This window comes from Sinocyclocheilus anshuiensis, unplaced genomic scaffold (genome assembly GCF_001515605.1).
Source record: "Sinocyclocheilus anshuiensis isolate Anshui unplaced genomic scaffold, SAMN03320099.WGS_v1.1 scaffold397, whole genome shotgun sequence".
Classification (NCBI taxonomy): Eukaryota; Metazoa; Chordata; class Actinopteri; order Cypriniformes; family Cyprinidae; genus Sinocyclocheilus; species Sinocyclocheilus anshuiensis.
This window is the reverse complement of record NW_015539841.1, coordinates 143,148-164,053: the sequence shown is the minus strand read 5'-3', so window position 1 is coordinate 164,053 and position 20,906 is coordinate 143,148. Positions and strand designations below refer to the sequence as shown.

At 39.2% G+C, this 20,906-nt stretch overlaps 2 protein-coding genes across 4 annotated transcripts in view; one reads left to right on the top strand and one right to left on the bottom strand.

Moving 5' to 3' along the window:
• Window positions 1–1,093: 1,093 nt before the first annotated feature.
• On the bottom strand, window positions 1,094–7,748 carry dcp1a (decapping mRNA 1A). 3 transcript variants are annotated; one of them, XM_016480710.1, is made up of 10 exons: window positions 7,533–7,748; window positions 7,026–7,066; window positions 6,783–6,910; window positions 5,463–5,529; window positions 5,057–5,186; window positions 4,820–4,912; window positions 3,001–3,462; window positions 2,046–2,099; window positions 1,761–1,946; window positions 1,094–1,661 (listed from the first exon to the last, which is right to left on the bottom strand). In XM_016480710.1, exons 1-10 carry the CDS (start codon window positions 7,674–7,676, stop codon window positions 1,581–1,583), a joined length of 1,386 nt encoding a protein of 461 aa, XP_016336196.1. In that variant the 5' UTR covers window positions 7,677–7,748; the 3' UTR covers window positions 1,094–1,580. The 3 variants fall into 3 exon arrangements, with proteins under 3 accessions (XP_016336196.1, XP_016336197.1, XP_016336198.1); XM_016480711.1 differs by having other exon boundaries at window positions 3,028–3,462; XM_016480712.1 differs by lacking the exon at window positions 7,533–7,748 and adding an exon at window positions 7,133–7,368.
• A 1,371-nt stretch (window positions 7,749–9,119) lies between these two features.
• The window catches only part of cacna1db (calcium channel, voltage-dependent, L type, alpha 1D subunit, b), a 103,491-nt gene continuing 91,704 nt past the window's right edge, over window positions 9,120–20,906 (top strand). The window contains 3 exon segments of the mRNA XM_016480709.1: window positions 9,120–9,713; window positions 11,446–11,794; window positions 13,468–13,573. Coding sequence (XP_016336195.1) covers window positions 9,686–9,713; window positions 11,446–11,794; window positions 13,468–13,573 — 483 coding nt within the window. The 5' untranslated portion in view covers window positions 9,120–9,685.

Genomic DNA, 20,906 nt, shown 5'->3' with positions numbered 1-20,906 from the left:
AAGATCAAAAAGATCACGTTTCTCCGTGTCGTAAACTCTAGGGGCGAGGCTTCTAAACCGGGGTGTTTTTAGGGGCGTGATATTCAAATGTCGATTGTTTTCGGCATTCGAATGTTTCATGAATCACACGTGAACTCTGTCATAAGATTTTGTGTGCACGAATCTGCGCTAGTTTCTACGTTAGATTGATAAATGAGGCCCATTATATTCGAGGGGTGAATACCATAAGCCCTCAAAATGACAGCACTGAAACTATTGTAGCATTAACACAGCTCTCAACATTAGTATTTAAATAAATCACAGCAACCCATAAATGACAGAATCTGGAAAATGGATTTAAACCTATTAAACATGCTTATTAGAGCAGTAAAATGTATAAGCAGATTTGCTTTGTGGAAGTTTCACTTTAATACAATGCAAACAACGATCCAAATTATATTTATAGTTTATTTGCACATGAACTCGACACAAACCATTGTAACAGAGCATCCTGATGCATTTGATAGAAGTTCTTTTTGCGTGAAATGAGTATGTAGCCTTGCAGCTGCCTCAGCGCTGAATGACAGCTTTAATTTCTGGTGAGGTTTTAAAATTCTCCATGATAAAAGCAAACTGTTTCTAACAAGCAAAAAAAAAAAAAAAAAACCTGTAAAGGAATTCCCTTTCAAGACAGATTTTTTTTTTAAAGTGTAAACAAGCAGTAAGTACATAAACCTTGTGTGAATTTAAAAAATACAATTCCTGTCAAACAAACACACCATGAACTAGTTAGTAGTACAAGCAGAAAAAAAAAATCATTCTACTTTTAATGATGAAATTAAATGCACCTACTGTGGCTTAAATTATATAATCTTGTTGTCTACAGACTACACGTCTTCTGCTGTTGATACAGAGAACAGCCATCATCAGAATGATGTCTTAAACTAGCTGATATGCAAAGGTTGATTTGATGCATCTCACTTGAAATAAACTTTCATATTTCTTTCATCTGTCTGCAGTTTTAAAAAGCAATACATGGCACCATAACTGTACGCTGATGCTCAGAGTCTACTGCCTGCACACAATAGTTCAACTGTGGTATCGAGAAAAAATGTTTAACTCTACTAACCTTCATTCATTTTATGGCCAAATTAAACAACCAAGTTTGTAAGAAAAGAGGAGAAAAAGTGCACATTCTACTCAAAATACATCTTTGCTGGGATCTCAAAGAATCCCAATGCTGCACACCACAATACTGATTTAACAGTAAAACACTACTGAGACTGGGATACCGTATCATATCCATACATCTAAGGCAGGATCATAAATGAAAAGCAATTCTCCGAAGAGGCAATGCTTCGTATTGCACAAGTCCCTTAACATAATTGTACATAATTGTGCTGGGAGTCATAGAGAGAAAATGACTGAAAATATTAGATTGGCAGATGGACATAAATTAGGATTGAAGTGGGAAAGCTCAGCGAGAGAGCACTGGGAGTGTGACATCAGCGTAAGAGCCGGCGGGTGTGTTGATCAGTGTGTCGTCCAGTAGTGTCAACATACGTGGATGTAGTTTTTTTTTTTCCCCGCCCAGTTTGTGGCTATAACTTGATATTGTTGAGGCCTTTAGAGAGGCTCTGTATGTAGGCCTCATGGATTGCACTGAGGAAATGGGCGTCATTCTGCAAAAAAATATAGGCAGAAAATTGAAGACAAAAGTGATTTGATGGACGAGTCTTTCTTCACTGTTGGTTTGTGAGCGTGCATGTGTCAGTCTGTACCTTTATGAGATGTATGAGCGTATCTTTAAGCTGGGTGCGACTGTACAGGGAAGAGGGCAGGTCTGCTGTGGGAGACGTCGGGGAGGCGGGGTTCTTCAGTGGCTCGGCTGTCTTGGTCATTGAATGCTGGAACACACTAGGAGACAGCAGCAGTGAAGACTCCTCCCCCTGGACAGCTGGCCCCGCCTTCACATTACAGAGAGACATCAATCATAATGGCCATGTCAGTATACTGCCACCAAACAATACATCAAACCTGACCATGCTTCTTAAAAGTGCACTTACTGGAATGGGTTTGACCAGAGTCGAGGACTGTGTAAAGGCATTCGCCTCTTTACTCTGTCAAAGAGAAGAAGGGATCTTATGCAAAAACAAGATTCATTTGAAATGTTATATGTTTTCTGTGTTTTTCATTAAAGTATGTCAAAATGAATAAAACGCATAGTAGTCTGATTCACAAATGAATCGTTCCAATTAATTGGTTTGAATTACTTTCAAACGAGTCAGAGCCGTTAATCAATCAAAGCAGGTATGCAATCACAAAATGGTTTAGACCTTGTTTCCAACTGTATTTAGCGCTAACCACACAACACGTGTATTAGCAATTAATCGCAACATGAAAAATTGATACCGGCACATCCCTAGTTAATACCAGGTGTAAAGTATAAAGTTAATATATATAATGCATGATAATGATAGGGACTACATTATTTTTCTGGATAAGCATGCACTGCCATTAAATGTATTAAAAAAATCAATCAAATAATATTTTTTACATCTATGTAATCAGTGACAGAGCATATGCGTGTGTAGCATGCAAATGTAGCATTCTTACGAACAGTACTTTTTGTTTACTGTTTATCATGCCTTAGAAGTAATAATATTAATAAACCCCTTCCCATCAGTATTTTGCCTGTTGTATCCTGAGAGTTCAGAGTTGTGAGATCAATACTGTGTATTGTACAGAACCCCCATAATGAGTGTATTGTTACACTCTTACTATTTACAGATATTCATCTTTTTGTTTTTTACATTGTTTTGGCTTTTCTTTTAAAAGAGTTTTGACATTGTTAGTGACATTCACACTGATCGCCCATAACCACAGGTACATCAGTACGAATCAGAACATATTCTGAGGTGCATAAAGAGTCCCACTCCTGTACTGCAGGAAACAGTGTGCCATTTCATCAATCATTTCTGCACTTGCATTAAAATACAATAAAAAAAAAAAAACACATACCATGAAAATGCTGTTCGGTGTATTCACCTGTGCCGACAATGCAGCCTTTCCTGTGAAGGGCCCTGAAACTTTACAGGCGGATTCTCTGAAGCTCTGTGGGGTGACCAGCGGGCTGGGCATGAACCCTGGCAGTGACACAGGCATCCCATGACCCTCTGTGGGGGGATTCGTATATGCAGGAGGAAGTGGACCAGTCGAACCACGACTGCTCCCGCTGTCCTCCGTATTTGAAGCAGACGGTCTTGGGTCTCGGGTGCCACAACCCTGAAAGAGAGAGACCAGCACCGGGCCTCCTGGGTCAGCAGAGAGGCGAGAAGCGAGGAGAGGCTCCACCGAGTGAACAAACGCAGGCCCACGCATGCTTTCTCCCACAGTGGAGCTTGTTGACTGGGGCGCTTCTTTGGGCAGAGAGCTGCCAAAAAGCTCTTCCACTGTGATCTGCTTCACTACTGAGTGACCTGACTGTGGAGAGGAAACAAAAACCGATGCATGTCAAATATAATTTATTCATAAGTCAATAACACACAGTGACATCACAAAACGTGTGTTGCAAATCAAGCTCCCTTTCTGACAGTAGCAAAGCTACAAAATTCATATTTTCAAAGATTAAGCATTATATCCTTACAGTTCTTTCATTGCCTGGGTCCTTCACAATACACTAATTGGGACAGTCAAGTCACCTTTCTATAGCGATTCACACAATACAGATGGTGCCAAAGCAGCTGCAGAAAAATAACAGTAGCAATGATGGAAACTCAGCTGTAAAGCAGCTCTAAAAGACACTAGTGTCATTATTTAGCTCAAGTCAGTCCAATGTTCAGTTCTGATATGGCTGCACATATTTTCATTGCGATTTCTGCTTCTCTTGACTTATTAAGCATAATCGTCTGTGATATTTGCCCGCTGGTTATTTACCCTAAAAACATTTCATTTTAATTTGGAATGTGTGTTATCTTGCATTGTTAACAAAACTCCACAAGCTTTCTTAGTTGCAGTTGCCAGATGAGCTTCTTTTGCTTTTTTTTCATAAATTGGTTTATTTTCTGCTCTGTGCTCTACTGAATCTTCCCAATCTGCCAACCATGTGCACACTCTCTCTCTACATTACTGAAAAAGCACTGATGAGCTGAAAACACTGGCAGACATGCAAGTTGGGAGTTTAAAGAGCTCCAGTGAGGTACTCAGCTTAAAAAAAAAAGTGTAACACATACAGTCTGTTTTCTTTCATGCGGTCTTTTGCACTGATTACTGTGAGCAAACCATGCAAGTTGACATTCTTTTTAATTAAGCTTATGTGAAAGTGCAATAAAATATACTGGATATTGAATGCTTCATCGGACATAATACAGCAAATACACACCAGGCACAGTGTAACAATACTTCATGAATTACATCCTAACTAACCAGTCCATTACAACTTGGACTTCTTATTTTACTGAACAAAATCCTATCTGCCACAGAGCACCACTCACATCGCTCTCCACAATATATTTGTCCTGAATCAATGTTACTCAACTCACCCTAGGCTGCTTTTGACAATACACATTGGTTTAAACCATATATTTTAATATTAATGCATCTTGGCATTTTGTCCTTTGTAAATGAACACAAAATCAGCCACTGACTTAAGTTTAGCAGGGACCTGTTTTGGTAATATCCTTAACAGAGGGTATCCTTAACCTGATAACGTCGGGTTTTCTTAACTTAAGGGCTTTGCTGCAACTGGGCGGAGATGATTAGTATTGACTATAATAGAAGAGCAAAAAATGTTTGTACAAATCTAGTAGAAGTGCTCTTGGATGTGTGTGATTAGCAGCACCTTCTCGTGTTGAGCGGCTGGGATGTCCTCTCTCTTCTCGTGTGACGGTGCAGATTCAGAGCTCGCCCGAACATCTCTCTCCACTGACTGACTCTAGAAACACACACAAAATACATAATAATAGATCTTAACAACGTGGATAACCAGGTCTAGGTGCTTTCAATTTGAGCAGCAATTTTGCTGTGAAAGTGAACAACAAAAAAACAGCAGGGAAATGAGCCGTGAGGGTGGTCATACCCTTTGATACTCCTCCTTAGCCTTGCTGAGCAGCTCCAGGATATCTGTGGGTCTGCTCTGAACACAACCATTGGTCCTGCCGCTCAGGCCTCTGTCGGGAGACACTCGCAACGCCTCCTGTTTGACTATCCTACACACACAGAAAAACAGCTGGGGATTACAGAGATTTAACAGCAATTCAGGCTTCTCTAGTTAAATTCATTATTCACTCAAAATCAACTGTTCCATTCACACAGTGACATATTAATGAGCAGACTCTAGGGCGAGTTCACCACCCATTCGCATATGACTGTCAACCAGCCTGCCACGGCAACACATCGCCATGACAACTGCTCAAGCCCACACTAGTTACCAGGCAACCAACATTTTACTGATGGCAGCTGAGTGTTAAATCACAGATACTCACTGTAGCATGAGCCGTGCAATCCGCTGGCAGTCGGCCTTATCGTAGAACCAGATACTGTAGATGCCCACTGAGAGACACACGCAATCAAATAAAGCACAGAAGATAACACACAGGTACAGAGGGGCTGTGCTGTGAACATGTGTATACTTACAGCGAAGAGCTCAACAAACAGCGAGTTACAGACTTGCAGTAAAATATCAGTCGAATAAACAAGCTAAAATGTGTGACCACACTGGAGAACATTACCTGTTTTACTAAGCCAACACAAATTGTTTCAAAGCAGCTTTACTGAAAATCATAATGTTAATGTTTATAATATCTCAATACCTTTTGCAAAGATATACACAATCAAGCAGCTGAAATTGGCTACATAATATATATATATATATATATCACTTTATGTGCATGTACCCTATACAGATAAAGTTGCATGCACTATATATTCATCACTTCACATCCAACAAGACTGACAGTGACATGAAGGTGTTCGTTATAATATTCAGAAGTCTTGTTTCATTAATAGGAAGATCTGATATTTGCTTCACTCTTAGTAAAGAAACAGTTCTTCAACCATATAAAGCTTGACATATAAAATAATTGTTTAATTTTTTAAAAGAACAGTTTATTGAACCTTCAGACAAAATATAAAACACATCTAAAATATGTTTGCAATGCGTGTTCTTTGTTTAGTATCATGTTTGACACATCAGGCTTTTATGACTCAAATAGTATGTAATAATACTTTTTATTCAGAGGCCCAAACTGAGCATAAATATGCAATTTGATGCAGATGCTTAGTTGGTTACATGCTTGGTTTTATGATCAAAACTCTATAGTTTGAAAACATATAAGGCAATGCAATACAATGATGACTGAGAGATGAACAAATAAATGCTCCTCAAAAGCCTGATGGAGGATTTGATCCTCACATCTTAACATGATTTGTCTAAAAAATGCATAAATCTAAGTTGCTTCAGTCCAGTAAGTGTTCATCTTGAAATGCTACTGATGTAAAAGCTATTCTTATATTTACGCGATTAAAATCAGTAAAAATCTGACGGCATAAAGAAGCACAAGCTGAAGGTGGACGTTTTTACAATTATACTAAAAGGCTTTTTACATGCTAAAAATTATAAACTATCAATCAGAACAGGTCTTTCAGCAAAGTTTTGATCATCTGGAGGCCTTAGAAATATGCGTATGGAATATGATACAGCACACTTTATAAGGGAAACGCTGAAGAGTCAATGATGACAAACGATGCAAGAGTCAAACAGGGCTCCTCTCACTGCAACGGATGGATAACAGATGAACACTTACAGTTGCCATTCCTGTACAGTAGGAAAGGGTCCTGGAGCTGGAACTCCAGGTCTTTATTGATCGGCTCCACTAAGTTTTCTGTACTCAAACGGTTCATAATTGTGAAGCCATGATGGGGAGAAGCCGACCTGCAGGAAACCAGTCATCCTTACATTACACACACCACTACATGACAGATCAGTGTGTTATTAATAATATAGCGACTATTGTGGGCCTTCACAGGTCCAGTCAGTCATCGCTCACCTGGCATAAACAAATAATGTGCCTTCAATCTCAGTCTTTTCCTAAAGTGAGAGAGATGTGTTAGTTTTCAAACAGATTTCATATTCAATACTAATACAATGACTTACCAAAAGAAATACAATCGTTGACTGAAGCGTGGCTTTGAGTTTGTATTGATTTTACCGTCAGATAAAAGCTGATATCGATTTCATCTGCAGAAGACTGACAGAAAGTCATACTGATTTTACTTTCGGATTAGTTTATCATCAGATGACGAGCTCGCCTTTAATCATACATCAGCTCCTAGGTGTGTTTATCTTGACTGCTAATATAAGACACTGATGTTCCAGCAAACTTACACGCTGCCAGAACTCCCTGTATGCTCCTGGTGAACTGATATAACGGGTAATAAACGTACAAATACAGCAAACACCAGAAAGGAGAAACGCAGATGGCGGCGTTGCTATTAGCAACCGCAGGCTAACTGACGTGCGCGCGCTGATATGGCGACGCATTTTCAAATCTCACCCATTCGTTTGCTTTGGAGTTGAAAGTATAGAGCGCGACCTGACCGGCGACGTCCAGCAGGTTCACTATGTAGGGGTCATGCAGCTGTAGAGCTGCCAGACTCATGAGATGTCCTGTTTTATTCACACACTCCATCTTTACCATACAGTCTATGAGCTTTACACTGCGCCTACACGGAACACATTTCAGGACGGACACTTCCGGTTGCCGTTTCCTATGTCCGTGCTTCGGCCAGGTTTCGCTCATGGTTCCGTTGAGCAACCGTTCTCACTCAGGCCCAGTATGTATACATAGAGCCAGTCTAATTATAATATCGCTAAAATAAATGTACATTTATATACTTTGTGTAATGTATGCCTGTAAATTTGATAGTCTTTCTGATTATTATTATTATTATTTGCCCTTTTGAAAATTCGCGGAAACCCTTTGGAGGGTTTTGTTGTCAGGGAAGTGTCATGTACTGATTTGGTTTAAACAAATATTTAAAGCAGTTTAAAAGTGTAATCCAGGATCTTTTTTTGTTTTAATGTAAATAATTGTGCACTAGAACGTATATTATGTAATTCCAAAAAGTATAATGCTTGAAATTGTCGTCTCTGGAGCAGTTTAAAAACCTTGCTCCACTTTCACCCACATGTGTGGTTATTAGAGTATTGGACTTTCTTGAATTTAAGAACCAACTATTTACTGAGCTGTTTCAATGGACTTTGAGCTCAACGGCCCAGACTCATAAATGATAGGGATTCATCTAGTATTCAGAAAGTGCGATGTAAAATGTGATGTTATTAAGCAACCGCAAGAGGCCGCTGATACATACAGACGCACATTGTGAGTGTGTGTGTGTGTGTGTGTGTGTGTGTGTGTGTGTGTGTGTGTGTGTGTGTGTGTGTGTGTGTGTGTGTGTGTGTGTGTGTGTGTGTGTGTGTGTGTGTGTGTGTGTGTGTGTGTGTGTGTGTGTGTGTGTGTGTGTGTGTGTCTGTGTGTGTCTGTGTTTGTATTGCTATATTAGTGAGGACCAAAATGTGACAAAACACCTTTTAAGTGAGGACCTCTTGGTAAAGTGAGGACAAAATCGTGGTCCTCACTTTATTTTGCTCAATATAGCCCCCAGGAGGGAGGGGCATTGTGCTATGCAAATTTCTCAGATGTCCTTACTTCAATATCAGATCATGACGAAACTGTGTTTCCTTTATTCTCCTGAGCTCCCTCTAAAGGATAAAGACGTGTACTGCAGCCGATTTATTGTGTGTGTGTGTGTGTGTGTGTGAGAGAGAGTGTGTGTGTGTGTGTGTGTGTGTGTGAATAAATCACAATCAGATAGATAACTTTTAATGAACTATAAGAGTGAGCTTTATACGCGTCCGCTCTAGAATAGTTCAGTAGCACAGGAGGTTTGAGTCAGAGGATTATTATGGGGATTATCTGCTATAGACAGGTGATCCAACCCCATACTCCCTTACCTTCCCCTGTGCTTTCAACCTATAGCAATAACGAGCAGAAAACAGCATGCACTCAGCGAATGAGCTGCTTTAGTGAGAGAGATGAATGGCGTTCATACTGGGAATACGAGGTAAATTTAAATTTAGTTTACTTTCATCTGAAAATTAAAATAGACATCACCTTGACTTTATGAAGCCAAAGGTCTGAACTAAATATAGATCAGCAACATTACTCAGTGTCAAAAGCCTGGGATAGGCTAGGTGACCTGTTGAAAAGCCTGTTAGATGTCCTGCAAAGGTAATTGAATATTCCCCGAACACGGCCTTAATTTAAAACAGACGCACAACTGCAGCGAGTGCGCGGGGGTGGGGATAAAATAAAAACTGTGCTCGGGTTTCTCTAATTTGGTCCGCTGTGTCGATTAGAATAACATTCTTGCTAGACTGTCTGGGATCTTTGAGGATGGCAGTGAGGCATCATTAGATGTGATCCCTTCTAATGGCGCTCAGTGGATTTAATCTTCATCGCGGAGTGAGACGCGTCCTCGACACCCGGATGTCGCGAAGATGTGCTCGTGGAGCTCAAGGCATCAGCATCAGCACCAGCATCATCATACACACTAGTCAAAACATGATAGATAAAATGGTTTAATACAGCCACACGAACTGGAATAGAACAAATAATAAAAACAGATTTTCAATGTGGAGGAGGGGATGGACGAGCCAGAGGAACCGACTGAAGGTAAACACAAACCTAGATGTGACTTATGGACGAGTTTCTTTTCGTTTAATATTAAAAGGGCGTAACTGAAAGGAACTGGTGACACTGTATTTAAAAGTGAAGTGTGCATGTCCGTGTTAAAGTTGTGTAGAATGCTTCAGTGCACATCATACTAGTCTTTATATCCGAGTATCATGGTGAAAGATTCGAGTAGATGTCATATATATATATATATGTTTGTATGTGTTTGTCTGTGTGTGTGTGTGTGTTTGTCTGTGTGTGTGTGTGTGTGTGTGTGTGTGTGTGTGTGTTTGTCTGTGTGTGTGTATGTGTGTGTGTGTGTATAAATATTTGAAAAATCATCAGATAGCCTACCAAATGCACTAACAACTAATGTTAAAGATTCAAACCTTGTTGTGAAGTATTACCCCATTGCACAGTGTCCATCTGACACATTGTTTGATCGAAGAGTATTACAAGCTGCTTTACACAATCAATTCTTATTAAGTAGTGGCCTCAAAAAGTATTTGGAGTGTAATTTATTGTAAAGAAAGACTCTTTACAAGCCTACCATTTGTCAAAGAAAGAACTTTGTTAAAGGGGACTTTGGATGTCCATTTTCTACAAGTTGGTATGATTCCTTAGGGTCTTCATTAAATGTCTGTAACATACTTTGGTTAAAATTCCTCATGGTCTTGTAAAACAACACCATTTTTACTTTGTCAAAACAGCTCTGTTCACATGCAGCGAAGACAGTCGGTATTGTATGACTTTGTGTTTTGTTTGTGGTTAGTGGTACTTGTTCATATAGTTAAGGTGATGAGCTACACAGGACACCTGTGTGAACAGAACAGCTCTCAATTCTTGCTCATGAGTCCAGTGTGAAGACAACCAAGCAAACAGAAAGCAGAAATTTAATTTTGTTTTATGCTGTAAATGTTTGTTGACACACTTGTTTGGATCATCTTCAGTCCTCGGGTTATAGTTAAAGAATTCGGTGTTTACAGCTTTTCTAGTAATTTCTTTAGATTGACATTAAAGAAGCCTGTTTAAAGAGGTCTGTTTGTTCGTGTTAATGTGGATGGTGTATTAGTGAAAGTGAACAATTTTTGATAAAAAAAAAGATTTTAGTACTCTGGATTGTAAAATAATGAAATGTTAATCACATTGATGTTGATATTTGACGGTACGATGTTTCACTTCCTCTCCCTAAAATACTACTAGTTGTGCTTATATGCCATTCAGTGTGCAAGAATAGAATTAAATAATGATGAAAACATTCAGTATATCAGTATATTACAATTTCGGTTTGGAGGGCAGATTACACACACACACACACACACACACACACACACACACACACACAAATATTCTAATACAGGACAGAAGTAAACTAGGTGTTTAAAACCAACATACAAAACCATTGCAGCCATGGATAAACCCAGGAATATTTTCTTCATTTGGAAAAACTCAGTTTTGGAGTAAAATAACTATTTTCGATTTGCCAAAAACCTGAAAGTGATGTTTCTTCAGCGTGTTTTGATTGTGCACTCAGTGCTGAACTCCTCCAGCCATTCATGCAACAAGTGAAAACAGACTAGTGGTGTCTGTGATTGGGGTTGCACTATAATATACACAAATAATACCAATAATATATATGAATATACAGTCCATCTATTTATTCTCCTGAATTGCTTGTATTCTTAAAGACGATTCATTCTTTTCTTTTCTCTCTCTCCTGTCTGTTTTTCAGGGGCAAACTATGACGGTGGCAGCAGAGCCCCCGTCTCTAGTGATGCCCCTCCCGTCTGGTCAGAAACGCCGTCAATCACCAGCCATCATTCGCCGGCCCAGTCCGCCGCGCTCTCCTGGCAGGCCGCGATTAATGCAGCCAGACAGTCTCAGGGCACCCCCAAAACCATGAACGTCTCTGCGGCTGCAAGCACTGCTCCGGCCGGCTCGCTCGCCCAGAGGAAACGCCGGCAATATGCCAAAAGCAAGAAACAGGGAAGCACCACTAATAGCAGACCTCCAAGAGCACTTTTCTGCCTGACTCTCAATAACCCTGTGCGCAGAGCGTGCATTAACTTAGTGGAGTGGAAGTATCCTTACATCAGCAGAGATGGTGATCTTCGATTACACTGACCTGTAGGAAAGATGCTAATTTACAGAATCAAATTTGCTGTCTGGAGTTATCAACACAGTGCATTCACCCCTTTCAACCCAGGCTCATTGAAAATGTGGCAATGTTTCTGCAACACCGATTTTATGTGCCTTATTGCATGTTTCATGGCAGTTTCAAAGTGAAATGTCCAGTGATTGGTGCTAAAAAGCACGTTCAATACGTGACCGTGGCCATGTTTTGATTACCCTGGTACAGGCACGTATTGTGGTGTTTTTATTACTTTGGTTTATAGGCACATATTGTGGCGGTTCAGAATTCAGATGAACTGTAATTTCACAGGATTCGTACCAGAGCGCTTCACCTCACAAGTGAAACACCGTATCACATGAGTTACCCAGCAAACCTGTGTTAAAAACCCCATCCATATGAAGCTGTGTACGTGACGCTAACGTTCAGAAGTATCAGTTTTAAAATTTTGCAGCATGTTAAATTTGTTTTGAGGTCATAACATAATATTGTGCAAGTAAGTGTGTGAAAATTAGGCTTTTCTTAATCGAAACTTTGGCCCTGTAAATCAAAATTTGTGTGAAAAGGAATAAACGTTGTCTGAGATTTACTGCCTCCAGTGTTCATTTCAACTGGAGTATGATTCATATGTATAATTAAATTTGAGTTTTGCAGAAACTTAGCTAGAGGCTCATATTTCCAATGAGCCTGGGCAGTTTTCTTTCTTCTGCCAAACACACAAAACACCAGTGAGGTTTGATGTTATTGGGGTCAAACTTCATTGAGTCAGTGAGAGTTGGAATAAAGCACTGCAGTTTACGTCACCCTTGTGTCTTGTTTGGAGCTTTTGAAACCCACTGACTTTTATTATATGGAGAAAAAGAATATTGTTTTTGTGTTCCACAGAAGAAGGAAAATCATAAGAGTTTAAAACAACAGTCCAATTGGAACTGAGAGCGCAATTCTATCTCATAATGTTTGTTTGTTTATTATTTAACCAGACAAGTCAATTAAGTAAAGTATCTTAAAATAATTAAGAATTAATTTTTTAGTTACAAATGCAGTCTGGCAGATTGAAAGACGGCATTATTTCCTCATTCTCTTCCCCCATAAACTTTAAATTCCCGCCTTCTAACTATAAAATGACTCGTCACCCTGGGTCATGTGATCATAAACAGTAAAATGGCTTCCTTGAAGTGACCATTGGACGTACCCTTCGCTAAAGGCCTTGAGGGAGGGCATGTCCTGAAGGGGTTACACACTTTGATTTGAAATGACCGCAATGCCCTTTAAAGAAACAAAAATGCCGTTGGAACTCGCCATGCATCTCCGCAGTCTAACATGTCAGTTTCAGATGTGAGTTTGGGGCAGGACTATTAGTTTGGCTGACCAATTTGTGGGTGGTGGGAGTGTTTGGAAACAATTACTAGTTACAGAAATGTCCTGCAGCAGCTTTAAGACTAAAATGCCTCATAATATCACTGCCATGACATAGGTTACAGTTCTCGAACATGAGAGAAACCAGCTTTGAAAGTTTCAAATACAAAAGATTGCAGTTTTTCTTTCTAATCAAGTTTGATTGGTTGGGATCATTTGGGAAATGGATGATGTTTTCATATTTGTCCTTAAACACATTATTTCCAGACCTTTTGATATCTTTATACTGCTGTCAATATTTGCCAACTGTGTGGCCTTAGCTGTTTGCATCCCCTTTCCTGAAGACGATTCCAACTCAACTAATCATGATTTGGTGAGTACTGTGACGTCTCTTCTGATTTCTCATTGGCTGAGTTATGGGATTCGTTTCTGCTAATTGAGATTAGATGAGTGAATTACAGTGGAATTACACAAGCCCAAAGGCGAATTTGCAAACACTCAAAAGGTGCTCATCCATGCTGTTCATGTTTGTGTCTTTAGGTATATGAGTTGTCTGCTGTTTAGTTGCTCTGTTGCTTAATGGGGAAGTCGTGGCCTAATGGTTAGAGAGTCGGACTTGTAACCCAAAGGTTGTGGGTTCGAGTCTCGTACCGGCAGGGATTGTAGGTGGGGGGAGTGAATGTACAGCGCTCTCTCCCACCTTCAATACCACGACTGAGGTGCCCTCGAGCAAGGCACCGAACCCCCGACTGCTCCCCGGGCGCCGCAGCATAAATGGCTGCCCACTGCTCCGGGTGTGTGTTCACTGCTGTGTGTGTGCACTTTGGATGAGTTAAATGCAGAGCACTAATTCCAAGTATGGGTCATCACGTCACTTCACGTCACTTAAGTGGAAATAGCCTCATGGGAAAGAAAATGGGTCTCTTTAGTATCTCATTTGTATCTTCTAGACCACTGGTTTTATTTAATGTCCATGCAGTAATGGATCATATTGTTTTCATATACTGTGTAGAATAAATCTTGAAATAAATGCACTGATAATGTCACTCGAGGTTCATTTTCTGGACCATTTACTGTACAGTAGGTGCCTGGAGCTATCCATGGTGCTGAAACCAACCTGCTCACTACATAGCCAGCATCATTTACATAACTTCATTTGGCATACAGGGCATTCAAGGCATACAGTGCTGTAAATTAGTGTTTGGCCTTTGTGATTTTCTGTGCTTTCGCATATTTTACTCTGAATTCCACTAGATCTTTAACCAAAACCTATAAATGCACAAAGTGACCATTCATGAACAGAAAACTCAGCTAGATATATATTTCATACAAATTAAAGAAGTTTTATAGCACCTAGTGCCCCCTTAGTCTAACTCAGTGTTTCCCAACCTTTTTTTAGTCGCGGCACCCTTTGGAAATTTTAACAAACTTGTGGCACCCTACAAAATGAATTTTGTCACAATATTTGAATTACTAACTTCGATATGATAATTCTTCGATATGATCATTTGAAAGGTATAGATATTCGGTACAACAGGGAAGAACTGCAGAATATAATGTCATACAGATATTTTTAATATTATTAAAAAACTGTCCATCAGTGGTGATAATCAGTAGGCTAATTTCTAATGAAGAGACCAATTTATATGACAGATTTTAATGTAGGCTTTTATACATATGTAAACATTATTTAATTACCATTATAACTAGCTATCTCACAAATTTTTGCTCACTCAGTGTTTTTTTAATTTTACAGTGGGGTAATGTTGGTGCAGTAGCACGAGATAGCTTGATTTCAAACTTTGAATTGAATAAAAAATGACAAGTAAGCAGTCAGTAATAAAATAAGAACAAATAAAGAAATTAATAATGATAGCACAAATAAAAAATAACGACAGGCCTTCGAATGAAATAAATTGCTTTTTAGTTTTTCAGGTAGGTCTAACAGTTTTTTTTTTTTTTTTTACCAATTATCCAAATAATGTTTTTGGATTATTATAGTCCTAGAAAGCTATTATTATCAGAACACGTGAGCATAACATAGCGGTTAGCAGATCAATGAATGAGAGGGCAGCGTTACCAGAGTTGCCCATTTACCACACCATGTTACAGCACAGTAGGGCTATTGCAGACAGAAACAATACTGTACTACATAGATGTTTTTTTTGAGTGGACTTTGCTGTTCCGATGAGCATGAACGGTATATGAGTGGTGCACTCACATGGGCCGTGAGCGACTGAGCGGAGCGCACATGCATAGAGCGGGATAATACGCAGAGCGTCACACCACGCGAAAGTGAAACCTGAGCGGTGAACTAATTTTCGGCAGCCGAAATGTCGGTGCATCTGTAATTATTGGCGACATCAGAAATGGACATTATATAATAGATGCTTTTTTGAACATTTTAGCAATTTAAAAAAATTAACAAAGGATTTTTTACACGGCACCCCTGCTCTCGACAGACGGCACCTCGGTTGGGAAACACTGGTCTAACTAACTGCTTATGATATAAAGGTATTTTTCAAATACATTTATGTCATGCATAGATTGTTTCCATTTTGTGGGTGTGTGCAGGACACCTATAGCATCTCGTCTAGGGTCCAAAATTAACCATTTCTGAGCGCCAAGTTTAGTTTAGGTTTATTTGTTTACAGGGGCAATGCACATTAATGAACATGACTGTAAATGTGCCAGAATCAGCCAGAAGGCTATTTTTCATCTGTAGACCCTTAACAGAATGTTAAAAAGTCACCCTAAAAAAGCAAACACAGCATCTTATAATAGATGTATTATAACAACAACAGCTACAACAACACATTAACAACAACTAAAAAATATATACAAGCGCATAATCCCACTCATAAATCATACTAAAAAAACTTGTTGAATTGTATTGTAGAAAAAATATCTAAACTCATATTGTGCTACATAAGAGGTAAAAATAGACTGGAGAATAACAAATAACCAAGAGCAATGAAAGCATAGAGTCAGGTCAAATAAAATACTAATGTTGACTGTGCTGAGTATTAATTAACCATTTTTTAAGATGAAAGATAAAAAAAACGTATGTATCCAGTCCTCTAATTGTCTTTAGCTGATCACATGCATGATTTTTAGTGAACTGATCTCATAAATCAAGTACAGGTAATAGTTCATTGTAACAGTTTCTGGACTTCATACAGTTTAGTTATCATGACACATACTGTGTAGTCGTTCTTCTTCTAAATGCAAAGCGAGTGTGGTTGGCAGGGCCACATTATGACTGTAAGGGGCCCCTGGGCTTTACCTCTTGAGGGGCCCTTCATCAACGAGAACTACAGCCTACATTCACTCAGTCTTTATAATCAAAGCTCAAATTGTCAGCCTTTTATTTTGCAAATTTTTTTTAAGTCACTGATTTACCTTAATGATAGTGAAATAATTTATTAACATTAACCAGAAGAAATAGAAGATGTGAAATATTGTTAATCACGATAGTTCTTGATTCTTGATCAAGACTCTTGATTCTTGACAGCTAATACAATAACTAGGCTAATACATATTAACTAACTTAATATTAATATTAAGTGTTTATCAAAGTTGTATTTCAGTATTTTTAATTCAAATTAAGGCCACCAGCTCGACAGTAAGCTCGACAATAAGCCCGAGGCCAGCGTGAAAGACGCTTGGGACAGATGACGGATTTGTCACGAAATTGAAACATTCAAGAGGGTTTAAAGCATTCATGCAGACGCGGGAGAGAGCTCCATTCAGTGTGTTCTGAGCGCACATATAGAGCTGCGTCTCAAACAGCGCGCAAGCCTGAATTGCGTTTCTTTCCGGGAAAATACATACAAAAGTAAAAAGTATGCAATGTTATTTTACATTTGATTATTCAATTTCTGTACCTGAATAGGTACAAATGTAATTTCTTATCTTTGTTCTATTTATTCATTTATTTAGGCTATTTGTGCTATTGTTTATAATTGGTTCATTTGTTCTTATTTACTGACTTGTCTTCAATTGGAATCGAGAATTGTAAAATTTAACAGGTAGGCCTATCTATAAATTTGGTTTTGAAAAAACAATGATAAAGCTTTTTTTTTTTTTTTTTTTTGTGGCAGGGCAAATCTAAATTTGAACCACTGTTGAGCCCTTTTGGCCAAATTGCAAGTGTGAATCTTCAGTTGCTTCATGATTTGATTCGATTGATTATGATGCATCACAATGCATCTTCTCCTCCAATTATTTAATTACTAATAATTACCATAGTAATAATCACAATAAAGCTCTTTTTGTTATTTTACCTTTGTTAGCCTATTAAAAATAAAAACAAAGATGCAAATAAACTGTTGAGATACATACAATATAGGCCTATAAAAAAAATTAACAGTGCTTTACTTTTACATCTATTTTACATAGACATACAGAAACTGAATAATCAAATGTAAGTATAATCATTGCATAGTCTTTAGTTTATTAATTACAAAGAATAAAGCTACACATTCATTCAGTCAAGAGGAGTAATTCCCTCTTTTCTTTCGTTGTTTGAGTTGTAGCTATTATATAAAGATCTAAATCACGAATCCTATTACACATTTGATTTTTCCACAACTGTTTAACCGTCTGTTTACGCGAAACTCACCAAGACAGATATTCAGATACATAATTAAAATAGTCTATAACAAGAGTAATTTATTATAATAAAACAGTAGCCTACGTTAATATGTATGATGATAGGCCTATTTAATTACATTTATGCAGAATCGTCCACATCAGCATCGCGATGCATCATAAAAATGATCATACTCCACAGCTCTAGTGTGTGATGGCTAATACTGCGAGCTCAACTATGTTAAGATGAAAAAGGAGTTTATAATTGACTAATTATAGCCTACTGTATCTAGCTACTGCTAGCATGACCTACCTTTGCTGTGATCTGCATCTTCTCTTAGCCTTGCGTTAAAATATGCCGTGAGCTTATTTGACTGCATATTGACAAATTTGACTGCATGACTTTTCCCTTTATTTTTGCTCATTTTACCCTTTTCTCTTTCATATTTGGGAGCGTTTTACTGACACTTCTCGCGCAGGACATGTAACGCCCGCACGCGCATTCAAACCAAAAGCAATAAAGTGTAATTTTAAGGTAACGGTTACAAATGCGGTACAATATTTCCGGCATCACCGGGGGCCTCCCCTCAGCCCGGGGCCCTGTGCCCTGAGCCCTGTGCCCTGGGCTTAAGCCCAGGTAAGCCCGTGCATTAATGCGGCCCTGGTGGTTGGTAGCATGTCTGCTGAGCTCCAGGGCTTTGAGCAGCACTGAGCTTGTCCAGTAAGATTAGCCTCACCCGAGTCAGTGACACCAGTGTTTAACCTTTCTTTCTCTCTGGATTTTCAATGCACTCATTCATGCATGTTCATCGATCATTTCCAGCCTACAAACCTATATTCTCAATTCCACACATGCCTTTGGGAAAGCCCTTTGAACAAGAGTGTAATGGTGAGCATTGGTGAACTGTAGTAAGAACGGTTCGCGTGTCTGTTCATTTATGATGAGGCCGAATAGAGGCTTTCAAATACACAACTGTGTACAGTACATAAAATAAACACAAATACGCTTGCAGTTGTTTTCCTCTGTGTGCTCACGCTAGTTGACACAAACCCATCTGTAAACAGGAGGGTGGAGGGGTGATGAAAGAGGATCATAGGATGATTATATCTTCACTCCCTCTCTCATCTCTCACGCCATCCGATGTCTCTCTCTTTCTCACAGTACGGTCCTTATTTCAGTCGACCAGCTGTTCAATTAAATATATTCTTACAGTTTGCCCAAAAATGAAACTGTAGTCATTTAATCACCCTCGTGTCATTCCAAGCCATTGTAACTGATTTTCGTCTGCAGAATGATGCATATCGTCTTGGGCAGAGTTAGGTATAACGTGTTACACCAGGGTTGTCCAAACTCGGTCCTGGAGGGCCGGTGTCCTGCAGAGTTTAGCTCCAACTTGCTTCAACACACCTGCCTGGAAGTTTCTATGCCTAGTAAGAGCTTGATTAGCTGGTTCAGGTGTGTTTAATTAGGGTTAGAGTTGAACTCTGCAGGACACCGGCCCTCCAGGACCAAGTTTGGAGACCCCTGTGTTACACAGTAATGTGTTACTGTATTCTAATTACTTTTCCTGATCAGAGTTTTTGAACAAAACGGTTGAATGAACAATTCAGATGATGGATCAGCACCTAGAGATGACCTCTACAGCCCTGAATGTCAGTGGAGACCATGTCATCTAGACGAACCCTAGAGACAGATCCCCTGCGAAGACCTCATCGGCACAAGAGCACAAGAACTAGACGAGTCCTCTGCTCAATCTGACCTGTGCTGCAGCCTGGAAGCCATGCTGGTTTCGTCTGGCCAGAGGAGAACTGGTCCCCCCGACTGAGCCTGGTTTCTCCCAAGGTTTTTTTTTTTTTCCATTTCTGTCACCGATGGAGTTTTGGTTCTTTGCCACTGTTGCCTTTGGCTTGCTTAGTTGGGGACACAATTTCTGGCAGCATTGACTACGTTTACATGGACATCAGTAATCTAATTATTTACCTTATTCTAAATAAGCCAATATTATGATTATGGTGTTTACATTGTAGCACTGCCACATAAGTGACCACATTAGTTGCTTTTAGAATATTACTTTCATGTTCCCGTTTTACATGTTATAGTACATAGTTCGATTATGGCACATGTCATTACGTCCCCACGTGACGCCATCCGACGTGCCCTCCGGAATTTCACGTATAAGCATATAGTTCGTCTTCGTTATGATGCCATGTACAGTTTTGGGTGTTTCATTTTGAATTTTATGAAAGCTTCAAGTGCAGTTAATTATTTGTACGTGCATACAGACGATGGAAGTGTGGAAGCTCTTTTATTTGCCGTCAAACGGTTGAGCACTGCAGTGTGTGTGTATCCTGTCGCAAAATGCGGCAGAAAGTCCAACACGATTGTAATAATGTGATTAAGGTGTTTACATGTCTATACTGCACTTCAGTAATGCGACTAAAATAGGAATACTCCACATGTCTTAATTCGATTTCTGTTTACTTCGATTATGACTTTAGCCGGATTAAGGTAATCAAAAATATCCGTTTACATGGTAGATTCTTAATCAGAGTATTGTCTTAATCGTGTTAAAATCAGATTATTGTTGTCCATGTAAACGTACTCATTGTTGACTTGACTGCACAGACACTATTGGAAGAGAGCTGAACTGAGCTGGACAATGACATCACTGAATCAACAATGAACTGACTTTAACTGATAAACTGACTGTTTTCTATTGTCCTCCTGCATTATCAGCACACGTTTTTCCTGTTTAACACTGTAAAGCTGCTTTGACACTATCTGTATTGTATAAAGCGCTGTATAAATAAAGGTGACTTGACTTGACAATGACTGCAAAAAGACAATTCACAACACTAATTCACAGACTGACGATCCATCTGGCACAAATATAGACAAGCGGATTGATAAAAACAGTGAAAATTCCTAGTGCTGTTTGGCTGTTATAGCACACTATAAAGCAAAGAACAGTTTGCCGACCCGAACAAGTCTCGCATAGCCAGGCCTTCAGACTGACAGCAGAACCTTGGCTGCTTTGAATGGCCAAAGACCACCCATGAGGCCATGCATATGATTGACAGGTAAAGCAACCAATCATGTTTAGTTTTGTTCC

Excerpts from the sequence above, each read along its gene's own strand:
- dcp1a (XM_016480710.1), bottom strand. The coding sequence starts at position 7,676 with ATGGTAAAGATGGAGTGTGTGAATAAAACAGGACATCTCATGAGTCTG. Across the intron at positions 6,911-7,025 it reads ACATTATTTGTTTATGCCAG|GTCGGCTTCTCCCCATCATG; the intron begins GTGAGCGATGAC and ends GGTTTCCTGCAG. Across the intron at positions 5,187-5,462 it reads ATTGCACGGCTCATGCTACA|GATAGTCAAACAGGAGGCGT; the intron begins GTGAGTATCTGT and ends CTGTGTGTGTAG.